This window comes from Caretta caretta, chromosome 1 (genome assembly GCF_965140235.1).
Source record: "Caretta caretta isolate rCarCar2 chromosome 1, rCarCar1.hap1, whole genome shotgun sequence".
Classification (NCBI taxonomy): domain Eukaryota; kingdom Metazoa; phylum Chordata; order Testudines; family Cheloniidae; genus Caretta; species Caretta caretta.
The window spans coordinates 144817687-144838515 of NC_134206.1; the positions used below are offsets into that span (position 1 = coordinate 144817687).

General features: G+C 47.8%; 1 protein-coding gene across 1 annotated transcript; it reads right to left on the reverse strand.

Annotated features, from left to right (window-relative positions):
• Positions 1-1359: 1359 nt before the first annotated feature.
• On the reverse strand, positions 1360-13444 carry ARX (aristaless related homeobox). Its single transcript, XM_048863396.2, has 5 exons — positions 12876-13444; positions 10661-11342; positions 8161-8206; positions 5351-5679; positions 1360-2597 (listed from the first exon to the last, which is right to left on the reverse strand). The coding sequence occupies exons 1-5, from the start codon at positions 13066-13068 to the stop codon at positions 2357-2359; spliced, it is 1491 nt and encodes a 496-aa protein (XP_048719353.1). The 5' UTR covers positions 13069-13444; the 3' UTR covers positions 1360-2356.
• Between the last annotated feature and the right edge of the window lie 7385 nt (positions 13445-20829).

Below are 20829 nucleotides of genomic sequence, written 5' to 3' on the forward strand. Positions count from 1 at the left end.
ACAAGGCCCCGGCGCGGCTATCGGCCGGCCCGAGTTGTGAGCCGTGGCTGGCGGGGGGGGGGGGGGGGTCACGCGATTTGCTTCTGCTCCGGGGAAGGGTCAAAGGAGAAGCGATGGCTTCAAACCCGCCGGCGGGCCAGCCTGGGAGCAGCTACCGGGCCCCCGCACTGCCAGCTCCTAAAGCGAGGGGGGTCCTGGCGCGGCCCCTGCCAGCAGCACCTCGGGGCACGGGCGGGCCGGGCGGGGAGGGAAGCGCGGCCCGAGACGAGCTTTCCCGCTTCGCCACCCTCACGGGCAAAACCGCGCGGGGAGGCAGCGGCGCGGGATTCTGCCCCCGACGCTTCGGACGCCTGGAACCGGATTGCGGCTCTGCCGCTGGTTTACACACACACACCCCCGTCCCGACCCCGCCGGGCCTCCCCGAGCTTGTTCCCCGCGCTGGAGCCGGTGAGGGGAGGGCCGGGTGCGAGTCGGGACTAGCGCTGGGCACCTCTCAGGGCACATTTAGCGGCGCATTGCCCCCACCCCCCCAGTGTCCCTCCCCCAACAGCCTGGCTTCCCGCCAGTGCCAGCCGGGGTCACTCCCCTCCCCCCGCACAGCCCTTCCCTTCCAAACCAGACCCGCAGGGACCGGCCGGATCAGTGCAGGAATCAGGACACATCGTGCCAATGCCCTACTCACAGACACCCCCCACCCCCCCGAGTAAAAGCCCAGATTGAAACTCCTCTCCAGGCTCCCCGCCCTCTCTGGCTGGCCCCCAGGGTCTAGGCCTTGTCAGATTGCCCTAGTTGTGGCTGGCCAGGTAGAGGAATAACTGCGTTTACCAGGAAGCTACAACCACCTTCGCCAAGAGGTCTACAAGTTTGACGTCCTCCAGCTCCCCTGAGCTGCAAGGCCCAGAGCACGGCCGTCTCCCCACCGCTTCCACGAGCCCTCACTTTGCCTGCCCCCCTTTGGCTAAATCAGTGTTGCCCCGGAAGCAGGTGGCGGCCGACTTGAAGTCTGTATGACATTTCATACATACAACAGACACACCCAGGCTGGAACCTGCCACGCATGACTGTAGGAGGGTTCTGCTTCTCAGCCAGTTTCAAATTGTTCGGATTTTTAGGGCAGGCGTCTTAGAAACGCATTCAACGTTCAATCTGTTAAAAGAAATTCCTATTTTGTTGACTTAAAACAAGAAAAACCCGCCCCTACTAAAGACAGGAATCTCAGCTTCCTCCTACAGCAGTTTTGGGGGGTAACAATCTTTTGGACAGTTATAATAGACCATATTTGTTACACCGCTGCTATTTCCATGGTTATTTCCAATGACGCTATTAAATGCCATATACTTCAATGTAGCCTTCACAATCTTTTTGTTAAACATATATATATTTATATATATATATTTTATTTTCTGTGTGTGGCACTTCTCCACCTAATATCAAGGAAAAGTGTTAACAATAACGACATTACACAAAAGTACTGTACCATTGCCTTTTTAGGGTTTCGGAAACCTCTACAGTTAATAAGTTAAATAAAGGGGTTGTACATAAATATTTGTCTAGGAACCCTATTATATCTACAACACAGTAAGAATCTACAGAATGACAAACTTTTACAACACTACACTGAGTGCAATTGTTTTATAACATTTCAAATATACAAAGCTCTGTTCTTTTTTATAACAATGGTATGTACAGAATCAATAATCACAGTTTAGTGACTTAAACAGTCCATATTCTAGCAGTGTATTTCCCTTTGGTTTGATAAAAAAAACCTTGGTTGGTGTAGTGTTAAAGAATATAACAAGAAAAAGATATACCCCTTTCCTTTAAGTGCACTGGTTATCTTACAGCATCAAATTCACTTTCATTCTGCACTGGCAGCGTCCTTGGTTAATAATATGCAGCTGGCTGCAATAACATGTACAATAGTTCTCCAGTGCTCCTGATAGACCGACTTAATATCCTAAGATGTTATTTTAAGAAGCTGTGTGGGAGGTTTAGGTAATTTTTTGGAAATTGCAATTTATTTATTTATTTTATTTAGCCAGATGTCCAGAAAAGGGGGGAGGGGGGGAGAGGAAGGGATGTAACTTTAATTCTATATAATATAATATCTTATTAGGAGCTCTTTTTGTCTAATGACCAATGAAGAAATTAATGTAGTGTACAGTTTTAAAATGTACCAGCCAAGGAGTTACTTATTCAGGAGCTTGTAAATGTTGGTTCACTCATGTGAGTGCTGATGCTTGCTTTCTTCAAGTTCCTAACCCGAGAACCTATCCAATGTCTTAGTCGCTGGTCCTCTTTTTCCATTTGGTCTTGATTCGTGCTAGCTGAGGTGACCTTTATTTATTTATTTATTTTAGCACACCTCTTTCCCTGTGCTGTTTCCAGGGATAATATTGAGCTGTGTGAGCTGAGCTGCGTGTTCTTTTGCTTTCAGCCTCAGAGCTGCTATGCTAGAAGCCCGTCTGTCTGCTGCAGCTGTTGCTGGATCTGATAGCCCACTTGATTGCACTGCACTTTCCACGGCAGGAGTGGGCTGTCTCAGTAGGGCAGCAGCAGTGGAAGCACTAGTCAGGGGAGCCATAGTGGAAAAGAGCCTGCAAGTAAAGTAAACATTTTGGTCAAAACCAAGGCAGCTTATGTGAGTGTGTCTGTTGCTGTTCTGTCAGAATAAGGTGACCAGCGTTGTCATATCTGTTCCTTTTTTCCCCTTTCCCTGTTCGCTTCCACTGAGTTCATGTCAGAGCTAAGCAGCGAAGTGTTATCACTAATGTAGAAAAGACAAAGACGTTGAAAAAAAATCTCAACACTGGCAGTCAAAAGATTTTTAAAAAGCGAGTCTAATTCTCTCAGATTTGCTGGTGACAGCAGCTCACACTAGAGCACACTGTCAGGAGCAGTTGATACTGTGATTTACACTTAATAGGGAGAGGAATTCCAAAATGAAACGCTTTGGGGGATTGTTTTCTCCTTAGCTATCATTTAAAATAGAAACGCTGCACACATTAAACTCTTCCATTATACTATTCCTCTCTTTTCCCCCAGTGGATTTCTGCCTTTCCCCTTCCCCCCTCCACAATCATCTTCCTCTTTTAAAGGTTCTACTGTCCTGATGCCCAAAGTGTCTTAACCGTTCCTCAGCACTGATGCCCATACCAGCAGGAAGTGGCATTCCTGTTGATTTCCTCACAGTGGAATGCCAATTATTATCCAGCAACCTAGCATCCAGGCTCAATGACACAATCTTTTAAATGCCTTCCCTCTAGTTTTTCTTACTTCTCTCACCAGAGCAGTCACTCTGAAGAGTGCAAGTGACCCCCTTGACTGGCACATCAAGATGTACAGACTCTCCATTAACCAAGGATGTGATTATTGACATCATCACGGCTAGGAACTGAACTGTGTTCCTTGAAGGCATCAGGGTCTACATACTAAGCCCTAGCATGCTAAGCTCCCATATTGGCTGCTGCGATTTTTTTTTTCTTTCTGAGTCTTTGATGCAGATATTAAGTATTAAGATTGGCAAGAATGGAACGCATTCCCTTTAAAAGGTCAATTACTGCTCAGTTGAACACAAGCTTTTAGGTTCTTCAGAACCTCTAATTCTACTGGTAAAATCTAGCAATACTATATATATCAAAACAATGATAGGTTTGATTAGTGGGAGGCAATCCCTGTTGTGGTGAACTTGTTAAATTTAACCGTTTTAAATCACCTAATACATAGTGAAATACTACATTTCAAGGTGGATGTGAATTTGCTCTGTCATGCCTATTTTAATCTTATAGCCCATTATCCCGGCCGAGTTAGTAAGATTTTACAATTCACTTTTCAATTTGTTGTCAGAAAGAAAAAACAACCCGTAGAAGGACTGCACTAATGGTACAAGAGAAGTGATAAACTGTGAAATCATCGCTCTAAGCAGGGGGCGTGACAGCACTGTAACATCACTTGTTCCATTAGGTAAATTGAGTCACTGACTACAATTTGATGCATAAACTGTTTAATTGTATTGGTTTAGACTAAGAAACTAATTTGACTTAGATTTTTTTAAATTTTCTTCCCGACGATTAAAGTGGCTGCTCAGTTGGATGAATCTATTATTTCTTTGTTCTCCTAAACAGAGATCCTTGCAGTTACATTCAGTTTTATTTTCACTGCTCTCTCCAACTTAATAAATCCTTCCATTGTTTCTCTGTCTGTGTGATTAACTACAGACTTTTTAGTTCATCATTTGGTTTTCATTTAAATAAAGTAAGCTATAATATACGTGAATCGTTTCTTTTATTTCAGTGTCTTACACGACTGGTAGATTTAGGTATAAAACACACCGAGAAATAGAGCCGAGCAAATACTCCAAAACAATTTTTACGACGAGTCCTACTAATTATTTAATGCTTCACCTGTATTGTGTCCCCTTGCTACAAATACTCTAGCGAGTGATGCGCTGGGACAGGAATGTTTGTGGAAACCGTGAATGTCTGTCTACCAGATATAAGAGAATATTCCCAGAGAGCAGATTTTGAATTAGTAGACGTGAATATTCCTGGTGACAATCTGATTCTAAGAGTTACCCTCATCTAGTCAGGGAACCGAAGCGTAACATGTGACCTGTGCGTCCAATCAACACTAACCAACACAGCTCGAATTTCGAACATCAAATAATCCACAATGAACTGCTTGCGAGAGATCTACCAACCCAGAGTCGTTATAATTCTGTGAATGGTTTTAAATAACTAATACGTTCAAGAAAACGATAGGCTGCTCGAGGGCAATTTGTGAACAGCAAAAGAGGTAAAATTAATCAAATTACACGCTACAAATTATTCACCCGGCTCTACCGGGGAAGCATCATCGGCGCCAAGTCACTTGTGGGATACCAGCTTCAGGGTGAGAAGTTGCCTTTCCTTCTTGACTCACTGCCACCAACCCTCACACCAGAGCAACTCTTCGAAAACTTTCTTGTTACTCTTTCAAGACAGTTCTATTAACATTAAGCTCCACCTGAGACTCGGAGCACTGCACATTAATGAGTCAGGTTGTAGCATGCAGACGTCAAGTGCTTGGAAGTCTGCCACTTCCCCTCACTTGTCCTTTTTCCCCCCTTTCCCTTCCCCTCCCTCCCCCACCACCCCGAATAATCTGTAGTGTAAATTCAACTAAGAGGTGCCTAACTAATCCAGGCAAGAGAAGTGCGTTAATTGAACACAAGCTGGATTGCAGTAGGCGGTCGTGGCTCCGGAAAGCCATGTTCCATGGCACGCACTCCCCCCACCCCCCGCCCCAAACCTCCACCTCCCTGTACTGTGTATACACCGCTTTGGCAAATGGAAACCGTTGAACGTGTTACCTGCCAAATGCAGGGCTGATGAAGGCTGGATGCCGGAATACAGCTGCGCCCAGGAAAGTGCTGAGGCCTAGCGGAGTCCCACTTGGTGGCAAAGTTGCAGAACCAGGCGGAGGAGGTAGACTAGGGAAGGCGGCGGCAGCAGCTGCTGCAGCAGCAGTCCAGGCGGAGTCTAGAGCTGGGTGATGAGGAGGGAAAGGACTAGCATCAAGGTATGGACTGAGTGGGTGAGTTGCTGACAGGGGACCAGGGAAAGGCAAACCTGGGGTGTGTGTCTGAGCCCCAGCCTTTTCCCTCTTCCGCCATTTAGCCCTACGGTTCTGGAACCATACCTGAAAGCCAAAAGAAAATTGGTTTTAATAGTTTACATATTTCTGGCCTCCTCTCCAAATGTTTTGCCCAGCAGACATGGTAAATTTTCCGGATAGGTCTCGAGAATTTCTACCCCAAACCCTCAGCAGGCAGGAGGTCAGAACTGGATAGACTACAAATGGCAGTTGTTCCAGGTAACATTTGGAGGGGTTGGGGGGGGGGGGAGAGAGATGCTTTGTTGTTATTACATGGAGTAATAAATGGCCTGGGTTGGTCAAATAACTCGCACATTAAGACAGGATTAAACAACCCCTGAAGTGGGCGTGCATGGTTACCTTTCATGAAAGCGTTTTTATCATCTTCTCCTGGTTTATATATTTACCCTGCTGGTAAAGTGATTGCCTCTTTGGAGGAAAGTATGAGGCTAGGGTGGCGCTGACCCGTTAAGCCTTTTATCCTTAGTCTGGTTGCTTATGCTATATACTATATAAATAATATCTCGTCTCCGGATTTACGTTTCACAGGTATAAATAAGCACACACGTGTGTACTGAATACTCTGAATGTACGTAACATTTAACACACAGTATAATATTCGGAAGTTGCTTTTTCAGCTAACATGTATCCATTTTCCAGAGGAATCCTACTGGTTTGAGTGGAGAGTAAAACGTTTTAATTTAAATACTTGACAGCATGGTGGTGGTTTTGGCAGCATACAATAATGCTTTCTTTTATGGACATTTTAACTGAAACATTATTGCTGTAGTCAAATGTTCTAAAAATTAATTCCCACTAGAACTAAATTATTTTTATGATGTGATCCATACACACACCCACACTAAGATCTGCATGGTATCTTTCACTGAAGTTAATATTTACAAATGGTATCATTTTAGGCTCATTCAGCTTTTTAAAGATTAAAAGCAATACAAAATCGGGACTGCAAGTAAAATGTAATATTTAAAAAAAAAATCAGGAAGCTATTGAAGGAATAATATGCATGTCCCAGCTGTACTCTTAGGATTTAGTTTACATTACTTTGTTAGCCAGCCACGGAATTGCAACCTCACCCTAAACATTCGTTAATCAAAACCTGTTTGTTCTTTGAAACAGGAGAAATTAATAAAACACCACATTTTAACGGAAAATGTTTGCTTAATAGCAAAGTGTAAATATCACACATCAAAGGAGAGCCTTTGAAAGAGACATAATCTGTTAATTTTGTGGAGCCGTGGGGGTTGAATTTTCACCTTTAAATGTAGCTCACGTTTGGCAGATCATTATGAACCCCCATCTCTACTGCAGCTAAACGAATAAAAGCAACTATGCTATGTGGAGACGTACGTATGAAGAGACATAATGTTCTTAAAGGAAGCCAAAATCTTCTACAACCGGATCGTCTCTCCCAACTAAAACTCAATTAGCAAGCTGTCCCCACTGCAATTCCCCATTATTGAATTAATAAGTCTGAGTACACCCAAAAGGTAAACGAAGGGACTCTCATAATTCATATTCCCTTAATTACATCTCCTCCAGTGAATAGGAGAAGAGAGAAAGGGGGTGTCTTTCTTTTTAAAAGTTATTTAACTTTCCCACGACTTGTTCCCCTGAGCTGAAAATACTGATTTGCTGTCACATCTCTGTTTGACAATGGAGAAATGTGTCAACAGAAAGGAGGGGACAAATCTCATCATTAGCCCCTCTAATGCAAGAAGCTGTTGTGTATTAAATGAGCCATATGGAATTTATTATGCTTTATCAGCGCCTGATTTTAACTGTAAAGTGATTTGCTCAGCTTCAGACCCAGAGACATCTGTTTTCTGTTGGCAATCAGGGCATCCCAATGTTTATCGTCTCTTTGGTTATGAGACTTGGGTTAGGAAATGCACTCTGGTATGGGGCTGCAAACACCTTTAATAGCATTGCACTCACTCACTATTAGATCAATGCGGGCTTATTGCTATCAAAAATGGGAAATCAAATAGCATTAGCCAGCCCCTTGTGCAGGCGGAGAGGAAATCAAACAACATTTCGCCTTCAAATGGCCCTGTTTGTTCTAGCACTAAGTGGGCTTTTATGAAGCCCGATTGGAGATTTAATCACGGCCAAATACCTGCTTGGAGCAGAGCGGGTTTGTCTAACAACCAAAACCCCGCGTGGCCGGGCGATTTTAATCCAACTGGGTTTCGCCGGCTGATTTCCTGGGATCGGTTGGGGGTTTGGTGGGAGGAGGGGCGATTCGTTTCCTCCGGTCTCTCCCCTGCCCACCACACTGTCCCCAGGGGCCAGCCCCCCACGGCCTCCCCACCCCAGCGTGCCTCTGGAGAACACCCCGCAGGAGAGGCAAAGGCACCAGGGATGGTTTCCAACCCACCCGCGCAGGGCTGAGCCCTGTCCCAGCGGGTGCTGCTCGGCTTGGCTGGCCAGGGCCCCGCGGGCATCCACCGGCTCCCTGCGGGGTGGGGAGACCGCGCACCCGCCCCAGCTCTCGCCCGGACTCACCTGCACTCGGGCTTCGGTCAGATCCAGCCGCATGGCCAGCTCCTCCCTGAGAGGGAAACAAGCACACAGACACACCGCGCCGTGAGACTCCCCTCGGGGGCGCAGGGCAGCTGGGGCAGCTCTGCCCCGTCCCCAGACCCCGGCCGGGGAGGGGGGTCTCGAGTCAATGGCCGAGCTCCGGGGGACACGATTGGGAGCAGGATCGAGCCCCCTGCCGTGTGCCTGGTCTGAGCGCAAACACAGCGCACCCACCACCGGCAGGCCACGGCCCCCAGAGCCCTGCCAGGGGAGTATCCGGGGGCAGCCCTAGCCTAACCCCCGGAGCCACGGTCTGCCCCGCAAAACTCCGCCGGGGCTGAAGTCAGCGCAGTTTGGCTCCCAGTGCTCACACCCCGCCTGCTTGCCAGACCCGCGGCCTGTGGAGCAATCGTAGGGGAAGGGCTTCTTGCACGTTCCCCCTCCGCAAGCGAGCAGGAGATGCTAGAGGGCAAAGGGGGCGAAGTCGCCCCCGGGTCAGACCATCCGCAAAGACCTTCGCCCGTCACAGTGTGTGCCTTAAAAACTCATTAGTTTCAAACCCAGGAAACGCTTGGTGTTTCCAATGCCCACCGCAAACTCTACACAGCGCGCGCTGGGGGTGTGTGGGGGGGTCCAATTTAGCTGAAACCCTACCCCTTCATTGCAGTTATTATTGCAATAATGAAGGCAAATCGGAAACCATTAAGATGTTATAAAACTGCTCGTAATCTGTTTACCTAAAATATGAGAGCGCAGAGCATAATTGGCTCTCCCCCCGCTAAAAAGAAAGAGCTGGGCTGGCCAAGGGACCCCGGGCTGCAAAGAGGCTGTTTTCTTTCAGACCCCCTCAGCCTCACCTGCAACTTTCAAAGCCTCGAGCCCGAGGGAAGCCAAACACGAGCCGCCTTCCCTTTCGCCACGCAACAAGCGCTTGACATTTTAACTCAAGTCTCCGAGCCGGCTGACAGCTTTCTGTTTAAATGTCCAGCCAGAGAAAAGGCTCAGGAATCGCAGAAGCGACGACAACAAAAAAAGGCCTGTTGGATTTTTCCCGTTTCCCTCCAGGAGCTTGTAGCTAAACTACCCGTTCTGGAGCGCAGCTCTGCAGTATTCAGGCAGCGCAAAACGGCGCGGAAGGCCTTGGGCTGTTAAAGGTGTTAGCAATTGTGTCTTCTGGGGAAAGAGTTTCGTTGCTGCAGAAATGTTAGATGCAGCAGAGCATAAGTGCACTCCGGGTCCCACAGTTAAATCCCCATTTAAGCGTTTCCACGCCGCATTGTTTTTTTGTTTTTGCTTTTTGTTCAAAAAGAGGGTTGACTTTCCTTCTTTTAGTGACAACGGCGAGCTATGAAATTGGGGGTCTGACCGTGGTTTTAACATTCTCTAGAGGTCACTCTCTCCTTATTTTTTTCTCTCCCCTTTTGACAGGGTCTCCTCGAGATCTGTCTTCAAAATTCAGGGGAAGAAAAAAAAAAAGCAGGCGGTGTAAATCAAACGAGTTTCTGGGCTACGGAGACTGGACGGGTGTGTGTGAAAAGGAGGAGAATGGGAAAGAGCCCGTCAGAACTGTAAACAAACACAAGATACACCTAATTCCCATTCGAAAATTTCTCTCTGTGTTTCTGGGCAAGGACAGTAAATGAGCTGTAGATGAAGTGTATACAACACCAACAGACCCTACTATCAGGTTTCAGTATTCGCAAAAAGAAAAGGAGGACTTAGTCTCTAAGGTGCCACAAGTACTCCTTTTCTTTAGACCCTACTATGTGTAGGAGAATATCACCCCCACCCCTCTCTGACTCCGATCTAAGTTTGTATCTCTCTGCACATATCCATACGCAGAGGTTAAACATGTTACACGCAGTATTTTAGCGGAGTTATTATCTAGCTAAATATTCTAAGAACCCAAAGCTGGAATACTTTGATCTTTTTTTACAGGACTTCCCTGGACAGGGCAGGGTTCCAGCTTGCACTGGGAAAAGCGTAATTGATACTCAGCTAGCTTGCTGGTGGATCTGAAGAAGGATCAAGGCATGGGATAAAAATAGGACACTATTTGGTTTAGCGAGGAGCTGGACAGATACTACCTGCCCTTGGCCAACTGGCTCTGCAGTGAAGACAAACTAATGGCAGAAGTTTCTCTCCTTTCCTGTGGCCGCCCCCCTCCTTCTCCCGCTAACAGAGCAGCTATTTCTGCAGTAGAGACTGCGTCTACAGCTGACTAAAGTGGGGGGAGAACTCTCTTCCCAGCTGATCCGAGGGGGATTCAGGAAAGGCCCGGGTGAGAGGGAGAGGAAACTCCTGGGGATTGTGGCCAGCAGAGAAACTCAGGGACGTGTGTGAGAGAGAAACGCTAAGGCGCCTTCTCCACTCAGCCAGCCAGCCCCGGGAACTGCCTCCGGGCACAGCGGAGCTGCGGGGTGGGAAGGGCCCTGTGCCCAGCCGGGCAGGCTGCGATCCGCGACGCCCCCTCAGCCGGTACCTGGTGAAGACGTCTGGGTAGTGGGTTTTCTGGAAGGCCCTCTCCAGCTCCTCCAGCTGGTAGCTGGTGAAGGTGGTGCGGTAGCGCCGCTGCTTCCTCTTGAGCAGCCCCTCCTCGGAGTCGCTGCCCGCCGACAGGCACACGCTGTCCTCGCCGTCCTTGCCCTCGGCGTCCTCCGGGTGCAGCAGCAGCTCCTCCTTGGGGGACAGCTCCCCACCCTCGGGCCCCGCGGCGGGGGCAGCGCCGCGCCTGGGCTCCTTCAGGAGCCCCCCGCCGGCCTCCCCCAGCAGCTCCTCCTCGTCCTCCTCCTCCAGCTCCTCGTCCTCGTCCTCCTCCTCCTCCAGCAGCTCCTCGTCCTCCTCGTCCTCCTCCTCCTCCTCGGGGCCCCCCGCGGCCGCCGGGCCCGGCCTCTCCTCGGGGCGCCCCAGCTCGTCCAGGGCGGGCGGCGGGGGCGCGAAGGGCGCGTTCTCCCGGTACGACTTGCTGCGGCTGATGCTGACCTGGGGCGCCTGGCTGATCTTCAGCGTGTCCCAGGACGGGGCGGCGGCCCCCTCCGCCCGCTCCCCCCGCGGCCCGGCCGCCCCCGGCAGCAGCCGGCCCCCTCCGGGCCCGTACAGGCGGCGCAGCTTGGGCGGCAGGTGCAGCTCGGCGGGCTCGAACGGGGGGCTCCCCTTGGGGGATCCTGCCGGGAGACAGACACACACAGCCCGCCGGGGCACAGACAGAGAGAGAGAGAGAGACCGGGTCAGGGCAGCAAGGCAGGGCAAGGCACCAGCCGGGTGGGTGGGTGGGTGGGTGAGTGAGTGGGGGGCTCACGGGGACCCCAGCCCCGTCCCCAGCCGGCGGGAGACCCCCACCATGGTCAGCTTCAAACCACGCTGGCCCCTTCGGCTCCCCGCCCTTCCAGACTCCGGCTGGAAAGTTGCCAGCGGTCCATCCCAGTGTAGCCGCCTGCTTCTCTCCTGCAGCGGGCAGCCGGTCCTAGCTGGTGGCATAAAGCGACCATCGCTCATCCCTGCCGGCCGAAGCGCGGGCTCAACAAACCTTTCCCCGCCCCGGTTATTCCCCCCGCTCTGCAGAACACATTTCCCTTTTAACCCAAAGACTTCGTGCTACCATCAGAGTCTGAAATAGCCCTGGGGAATCGGGGGGCGGGGGGGGGACACACCCAAAGGCCGAGAAGCTCTAGCTCGTCTCGCTTCCTTTGCCCTAACGGTGTTCACTGGATATTTTCCGTTTCAAACAAGCCTATTAGTCTAAATCGCAAGTTTATCTGGCAAGGAGAAAGAAAAACCCGCTGCTGTGAATGATCTCCCCAGAGGTTAAACCGCCCTTGAGCGGGACGAAACAGCCCTAAACGAAAAGAGATGGGAAATGTGATTTGGTGGCCAATTATTAATTCCCCTTCTCGCTCAAGAGCAAGCATGAACTTCATACAGGAGATCAGAGAAATGTTTTACACAACAAATACGCAGGATTTCCATCCCCACCCCTCCAGCTTTTCTTTAACGATACTGAGTCTCAATTAATAAAACTACAGAAAAATATTGAATCCGGCTTAGCTAGGGTACGAATCTAATAGTGTTCACTTCTGACATAAAGGGTAAATCCCCAGCAAGAACGATGAACTTGTCAGGCTAAGAACAGCGCAAAAGGAAGCCGCAGTTTCCCAGCAGTTCCAGCCCAGTATCATGCAATGCGAAGAGTTTAGTCTGGACTAAACTTTAGTAAAATCAAATTAATAATAAATAAGAATAATCTGAACTGAAGATGCGATCGCGGTAACCAAATCCGCCCAAGTCAATGGCAATGCTCCCCCACTGCGGAACACCCTCAGCGCCCCAGAATTACAGGGTCTCCGCCGCTCAGAGAGCCCCTGTTCACACGCTGGAAGGGGGTGGGGTGAGCTAATCCCAACAGCAACTGCTATTCCTGACCTCTCGCTTACATAAGCCGATCGCTACAAATATATTACTTTTATGACCAAACTAAATGCTCACGGTGTGAGCCAGAGCGATCGAAAACGAGCGAGCGAGATTGGGAGCGATCCAGCACGGGTTAGAGCTCTGAATGGCTTTGCGGTTAACAGGCCTATAGAGCGTCTTCTTTGGGTCTCCCCCCTCCCCTCCCTTTCCCTTCCCTTCCCTCCCAGCTGCACTTTTACTTTTCTTTTCCCCCAGCTGATTTTGCTTGCAACCCGCCGTTTGTTGCTTACCTTGCACGGCCTTGTCCTGTTCTGTCCGGTTAGACAGAGAAGGCAGGCTCTGAGCAGCTCCTAGCAATCTCATTTTACAGGGGCTCCTCCTGCCCAGGATGCTGTCTATGCAGTAGGAGGAGAGTAAAGTTGGAGATTTACTTTTACATTCAGGCCTCTCAGAGCAGCTCTCTTCTTGGTATTGATTGCTCATGGCTTTGGCTTTCCCTTCGGTAAGGAGCTGCCTCGCTCGGCCGGCGGGCTGGCTGGCTGGCTGACTGCGTGTGTGTGGGGCTGGGTTGTTGGCTTTTTGTTTTTTTGGTTGTTGTTGTTTTTGCTTGGGCTGGAGTGTTTTTTAATCCCCCCACCAGCGGCTCCACTCGCCCCTCTTCCTGCTCAGGACACTAGTAACAAGTGTAGTGAGCTGCAATTGCTTTGCTCTTGAGTCCCTCTCCTCCACGTGCTGGGAGCCGCCCTCTGATTGGCTCTCGCCAGGGGCAGGGCCGCTTCAGGCTTCCAGCTCGGAGCAAAGCCCGGTTTGGATCACTCGGGGATCAGCACCAGCGCGGAAAAGTTCCTCGGCGCGTCCCTCGGAGCAGCGTTCACTTCCACCCCTCCTCACTCAGCAAACTAGTCCAAACCCCTAGCTCCCTGTCCTCCTATTCCTCCATCTCTCTGCAGCTACTTCCACTACTGACCCCCCCCCCCCCTCTCACGTCCGGGAAAGGGAGTGTCTGTCAAATATATTGTTTCCCACAATTCTAAATTACTGGGTAGGGGTAGGGAAAGAGGGGTACGGGTTATTAAACAACCAGGATGCAAGGTTCAGTTATTGCTTTCAAAACAGTTCAGAACATCTCCAGTTGGCATTTTCTTCTTTACTGGGGTATGGAATGGTTTCAAATGTCACTGCACGTTTTGAGTAGTCGTTTGGAAATAAAATAATGCTTTCAAGGTACTTTCGCGGGGCTAATACGGATGAGCTCGCACTTGTTGCAGATCTGTTACCTATCCATTGCTAGTTACGCTTGAACAGCGGTTTAACAGCAGAAAAGGAGGTATGTAGATGGCAACACGGCTTGGGTGATGGGAAAAGACACATAAAAAGCCAGTGTCAGGAGACACAAGACTTTCATCTCGACAGCCGATTTCTCTTTAATGGCTAGATTTAAAATTGTTTATAAAAGTTATATTCTGCGCGGGGGGGGGGGGGGGGGGGAGTCGATGCCCTGGAGGACGAATCCTTCATATGCCAAGGTTGACCTGAGGTAAACCAGCAATTTCATTGGAAGGAAATGGGAGAATAAGAATCGAGCTCTGGATCAACATATTTGCGACTGACTTTCCATCTGGATCTTCAACTTGGAAACAGAAGGTCTGAAGTGTCCCTTATCTCCCTTTACACTGGAAACCCAGCAATGTCCCACGACATTGAGATCATTGTGGAAGGGCGGCCGTTTTAAATCTACCAAACGGGTCTGACAATAGAGCTGATACCTACAGCGGTGATTCAAAAACACCGGTGAGATAAAGCTGTATCCAGCAAACTCACCGTTTCCTTGCTGATGTCTGCAGTGCAGTCTAGGGCCAAGCGAAAATCAAAGAGGAGAAGCCAAGGGCCGGGGAAGAGGGGGTGCAGAAGAAAGAAATCCATGTCTGGTTTTCTGCCTGCCCGCTCTCCCTCATTGGATGTGTCAAAAGAAAAGCGTTTTACAAAGGAACTTACTTGAATCGCTTACAGTCCGTATTTAAAATTACAAGGATTCATAATTGGGATTTTTACTGTAATAAACATCTGGATAACGCTTTCAAATGCTAATGGGTGATCGACATTCCGGGGCTGCCTTGGCAGAAGTATTTAACACACAATTTGAGCTGCATGAAGTGTTGGTAACTGAACGGCCAGATCCCCGGGGAAGGTGCCGGACTTTCAAACCCAGAAGGTTTCGTTCGCTCCTCACTTACCTTTCCCTTCCCTCCTCTGGGTTGACGCGCACAGTTTCTCAGGCACTTTAAACACATCTTGGCTGCTGAAAGGCGCCTGGGATTTTCTTTTCCTGCTCATTGACCGAGCGATCGCATTTACATCCCCAGCAGAATTTTAAGGTCACTGTTTATACAGTTGAGGTTCGATTTTAATTGGCATGTTTTAATGATCAGTTCGTCTCCTGCTAAAATGTGCATTTACTGTTCCCATCCTACTAACGCACGAGACACGTCGGAGGCATCTCGCTTTTGTTTTCTTTGTCACCCTAAAATAATGCATTCGCACACTTAGATGAGGCGCTTATTCGAGAGCTGGGTGGGAGACAGCTCCATTTTTCCTATTAATCATACACATCCACAGTCCTCAAGACAGAGTTTTCATGCGGGATCCTGCACTTGAGCTTCTTTAAACAGAGAGAATTGTAAATAAGAAGTGTGTATATTCTCTCTCTCTCTATATATATATATAATAACCGGCCTTGGAAATAATGTCTGACTTTATACATAGATTCCCATTCATGTACAAAGTAACCATCAAGTCAGACATTATTCCCAAGAGCTGTCGGGTACATAAGGGCTTCACATGGCATTTATTTCCTCTTATTTTACGCCTTTTAAAAATACATCGGCGGGGCTGGGTGTTCGTTTCTACACAATCAATGAACATGCGAGCACATCATTTTTACACAAAGCTACATTTTAATGATAAATACGTGTGACTAAAATACAATCAACCAGTTTCTGACCCCCCTTTATGAAATGTCTCTGACAAGCTAGATTTCCTCCGTCTGCTGCACGGAAGGAGCATTCCTGTTTCCTTTGCCTGCCAGTTTTTATTTTTCTAATCCTCGCTCCGTGTCTGGAGTGAGAACGCGATTTGGAAGGAAAGTCTTTTTAACTCGGGAGAGAGGAGATCCTGACACCAGACACATTGTCACATACACCCTCGAACGATCATTGTCACGATTCAATGCCACAACTTCAAAAAGCTCTATTTATCCCTTCTTAGTTATTGGTATTCTTGAACGCCATGTCAGTAATAATTGTAATAAAAAACAAATCTAGAAATCAGGGATTACATGCACAGATAACAGACAGAGCGCCTGAAAGCAACTTAGTTACTGACTGACCGGATTTTACTGGTTAGTTGTGTTGTTTTTTTTAATGAAGGCTATTTTTGCACATTTATTGTATTATAAAAACAATAATGTGTTGAACGGTCATAATAAAAGAAGAATTAGTGGGCTGCATAAACGAGGAAAAGAGAACTCCTGCTTTTATTTTTTCTAATTTTGGTTAACATGTTCATTTATCCTCTCTCTTTAATATTAAGCAAATAAATTACACTTTAAGTGCATAGGTATAGAACACTTCTGGCTTGTTCTCCCTGATTGCTCGTCTGATAGATACCCTGTTAGCTGGCAAAATAATAATAATAATAATAATAATAATAATTAATAATAAATAAATCGGCTTTATCGGCTATCACGATCAATAACTAAAATGAAAATGACAAATGTAATACTGCAACCTGCATGAGACTATAAAGCTGTCAAAAAATCTGTTGGTTGTTGCACAAATTGGGGCTGCCTACACCATTGGACTGGATGTTCACATGAGCGTCTAAGAAACCGTTTTCCTTACACGGGGAAGGTTAAGTTTACGGTGCATTTTTGTTGTTTATGTTTTACTGACACTTGCAAGAAACGTGCAAGAAGGCATTGGTTCTAAATCTCCAAACTGAAGCGATCTGGAGTACCTGGCTCCGCATGAATCTGAAACACTTTCATTTGAGATGCTTTACTTTATGTATCGTGAAAAATGGTCGGAAGGGGCTCAAGCAGCCCCTCTCTGCCCGGGTCCCCCCACATTCAGCTCAACCTCTTCCAAACATGTATTTAAACAATGGAGATAAACTTCACTTGGAGCCTGCCGGCCAATGGCAGGGGAGACAACGAGCCCTGACTGCGCGCGAGGATCCGCGGCGATGCGAGCTTGCCTTTGCCAAGTCATTTGGTTGTTTTATTTATTTTTTTAACAAACTTTCATTCATTTACGGTCTTTTTCCCCCCTTCAACCTGCTAATTTAACACTGGCGCGCGTTATTGCAGTGTTAGGGGGGGAGAAAGAGAGAGAGAAAACAACAATACTGCAATGATCCAAATGATACAGTAGAATTATAGCAATTATAGTTCTACTTGGAGAAGAAAACCTTGCTGAGATCAGCCAAACAAACTGATGCCTTGTAAGGATAACAAGCTTCTGGATTGACAACCAATGCTGAGAAAGGCAGGAGGGCACAAACGGAAATATTTGCCTTTTTTAACTCCAACCAGCCAAGATTAACCTCCTCGACTGCTGCTTTCATAGCAATATCCACTTCAGCTCGGTGCACCCAGGACAGGGTATATATTTTATTCGCACTCACAGTTCTATCCGTGGTAATAGGAGACAATGAAATGTAATCCCCCTTGTGTAGCCTGAGCCACCCCTTCCCCCACTCCGAGTTCCACACAAGGGTTTGCCCTTTGCAGGGTGTAAAAGAAAAGGCTCATGGAAATGTCTACAACGGGTGGAGAATTGGATTGCCCATGAAGCCTCTTCGTTCGGGGCTGGTTTAGCCGGCTAGTAGCTACTCTCACTCTGGTCAAAGCAAATGTCCCTCCTCTACACGCTTTAACAGGTAGCTCTACTTGGCTCTTTCCAGAGTAGCAGCCCTGTTAGTCTGCATCCGCAAAAAGAAAAGGAGGCCTCGTGGCACCTTAGCCTCTAAGGTGCCACGAGTCCTCCTTTTCTTTGTACTCGGCTCTTGGGAGCGAAATCTCCAGCAACCCAGCCCGCCCTAGGTAGCGGAAGTGGCATGCCTGATTAGTGCGCTGCTAATAAAGTAACTTTCTCTCCCTGCAAACTCTGCCACTTCCCAGTTGCTGGCTCCAGGGAGAGCGCGCCCGCCGGCTGGGCTGGAGCGTTGCTACACATCGATCCCCCCTCTGGGTACACACACACTGCTGTGCCCTCGGCCCAGCGAGCCCAGCTGATCGCGCTTCGGGGCGCCCCTCCTGCGGCTCTGATCCAGGCTGCAATGCAGCTACTCCCCGGGGTGGGATGCAGAGGGCTGGGGGGCTGCGGATCGTACGGCTCCTAAGACCCAGTGTGTGTGTGTGGGCGGGGAGCTGCCTAGCCCCATATCCTTCCCAAAGGCCCACCGGTACGGCTGGTCCCCTTACATTCGCGGTTACCAGCCCTCTGAAGGGGGGCGGCAAGTGCTGTGTGTAGGTCTGGTTCTCAACTCGGGGAACGCTGGGCTTTATTTGGGACCAGCCCTGGAGAGAGCCAGCTCTTGGTGCACAAAACCCATCAGTTAACGCAGGCCAGAAACGCAACCGCTATTTCCTAGCAATTATCCTCCCCCCACCCCCCATAAGGCAACCTGTATATTTGCAGGGTTGGCCCGATGGGCCACAAGCTACTGCCATCAATAGAAGGGCTCCCACTGATGCCAGTGGGCTTTGGCTCTCGCCTCCATTGCACAGATTAGGGCATCTTTCCTTAGCAAGAGTTTTGCTCTCTTGAGCAAGAAGCATGTTGGTTACCAGGAGCGGGCGATGATGATCTGGTCAGTTCTTCCCTTTGCAATAGCCCATCCCCCCCTCGTTTTGGGGGGACACGGACCCTTCCCGCAGAGGAGCCAGATCTCTACAGAAAGCCCCCGGAAAGCTGGAGCGCCCAGTTTAGTCCCCGCTAGACTCTCCTCCATGTGACACATTATTGATGTAGGGTTTGTGGTATAAAACTGCCCCGCTGCCTTCAGCCCAATTCTTTAACAAGGTCAGTGTAACCTGAACATCTCTGCGCTTTCCTTAGGGGGGCAGGGGGAGGGAGAAGGAGAGGGGGAGGAAGGTTAAGTGAAAATATCGGTGGTGAGAACCATATTTCCTTGGCTTGTCAATACTCACGATGCATAGTTAATCATTTATCTTCCCTGTCTCAATGACACATGAAAAGGAGAGTTTTTCAAGGCAGCTGCTTCCTTTTCCAGAAGAATTAGCGGTTCCCGGAAGGACAGGTCTCTGAACATCTGGCCTAGTTATGGTGAATTTATGTAGCTTACAATTCGAATCGCCCGAACCTCAGAACATCGTGAAATGAAGTGACTCCTGTCTGTGTATTTTACCCCTAACTCTCTTAGCCTTTAATCAGGAAAGGATTTTGATGTCAAGCCTGGAAAAGAAATGGTTTAAAGCATCTCCAGGATCTCTTGCACATACACACGCTATATTAACAGACAGCAAGGGATAGATAGGATTTAGGAGGTAGCTACCTACTTTTAACTCAATGTTCCACTTTATTTTGGATGAGAAAGAGCAGATCCAAAATCTCCATAGCATTCTGTTGGATTTATGACAAACTCAGCTGCAAGCTCAGGGGATTTAATTGAAACAGCTTCCCCTAGAAGAGCTGGGGAAACTCTAAGTTACCTCTGCAAATTCCATTTTGCTGTAGTTCTTATACCACAGGACATCATTGTAGTAACTTAGCATCCATCGCAGTAAAGAGAAATAGCTAAGCACCATCCTAACAAAGTAACAACAAGAGGAAAGAACACCTGAATAAAAAATACTAAAATATGTTTATGTTTTTCATCCTTTCTGACAAGTTCCTCTCAACACTAAAAGCAAGGAAGCATACTGTGGTTACATGTACTAATTACATAGACAATCAAAGGTTTTTTTGGGTTTGTCTAAGTCAGTTGTTCACTACCTTTTCCTTACCTGTGTTACAAGGTCAGCAGGTAGTTTGGGGACCACTTTGCTGTCTAGTCGAAAGGAAAGGGAAGGCAGTTGTGATTCCTTAAAAATTGTCCTGGGTTGTGTTCTCTAAGTGGTTGAGAACCTATGGTCTAGAAGAAACAGCTCTGCTGGGAGAATTAATTACAATATGGCGGACCCTGTCACTGTTAAAATAGGGTTTAGTCTTGCCATGGAGACAAACATGTTTGAACAATGTCCCCAAGCCAAGTACAGCTTTGGTCTGCCAAAGTTTGTAGAATTAGGTCAAAAGTATAGTTTACTTCATGCAAGATTGTTTCAACTATGTTAGTGGACAAGGGAGTTGTAACTGGTTATTCAACACACTGTTTGTAAATTGTTGATGACCTCAAGTTAACCCTAACCGCTAAGGTCCACCTACGCCACTGATTGCTACTTTGTGTTACTGGGTTAGAACATGGTTAATTCTACACACAGTTTGTATACATACAATGTGTTTAGTGCTTTGGAGCCAATATTGCTTCCATTAAAGTCAATGACATCACTGATGAGTTCCTAACACTGTGGGTGAACCACCTTTAACCTTGCTCAGGAACTGATTTGGCCCACAAATGACAGGCTGTAACTGGGGTTTAACATAGTTCTTTTGTTATGTAGAAAGTGTGATAATATGATAATAGTTAATATAATTAATAGTAACTATTTTTCAAGGTTAAAAACCCCTTATGTTAGATGTATATTTGTTTATTTTGTAAGAGGAAGGAGTCCAGCCATTGTGGCTAAAGGTAGAAACTGTGCATCTGCCCTAGGTCTTTGCCTGAGAACCAGCACTTCTCTGGTCCTCTTCTCTCATCCTTGACATTCTTGGCCTTTGCCTAGAAGATGGAATACCTAAATCATTAATGTGTATGAGGAAAGGGATCAGAGAAGACCTGGGTGTGTGGGGATGTGTGTATGTGTGTGAGAAATGCAGATTATCTCTTGTCATTTACAATGCCTGGGCTCTACAATGCAAACAAACTAAGTTAATTTTAAGCAGAAATTTTAAGCTATCCTTCCAATTCTCTAATTTTGAAATACACCTGGAAATTTACCTGCCTGTTTTTCCTCTTTATTTCTATGCAAACTGACTTTCCCTTCCATCATAACTATACTTATTTCCTGACAATGACAGCTGCCATTGGCTAAGTTCTAGGTCATTCGATGTCACAGAGATGTTG

Bases quoted from the DNA above. Each gene is read 5' to 3' on its own strand.
- ARX (XM_048863396.2), bottom strand. From the start codon at position 13,068: ATGAGCAATCAATACCAAGAAGAGAGCTGCTCTGAGAGGCCTGAATGT. The intron at 8,207-10,660 runs GTACCGGCTGAG...TTTCCCTCTCAG, and splicing joins TACCCAGACGTCTTCACCAG to GGAGGAGCTGGCCATGCGGC. The intron at 5,680-8,160 runs GTGAGTCCGGGC...TTTGGCTTTCAG, and splicing joins TGACCGAAGCCCGAGTGCAG to GTATGGTTCCAGAACCGTAG.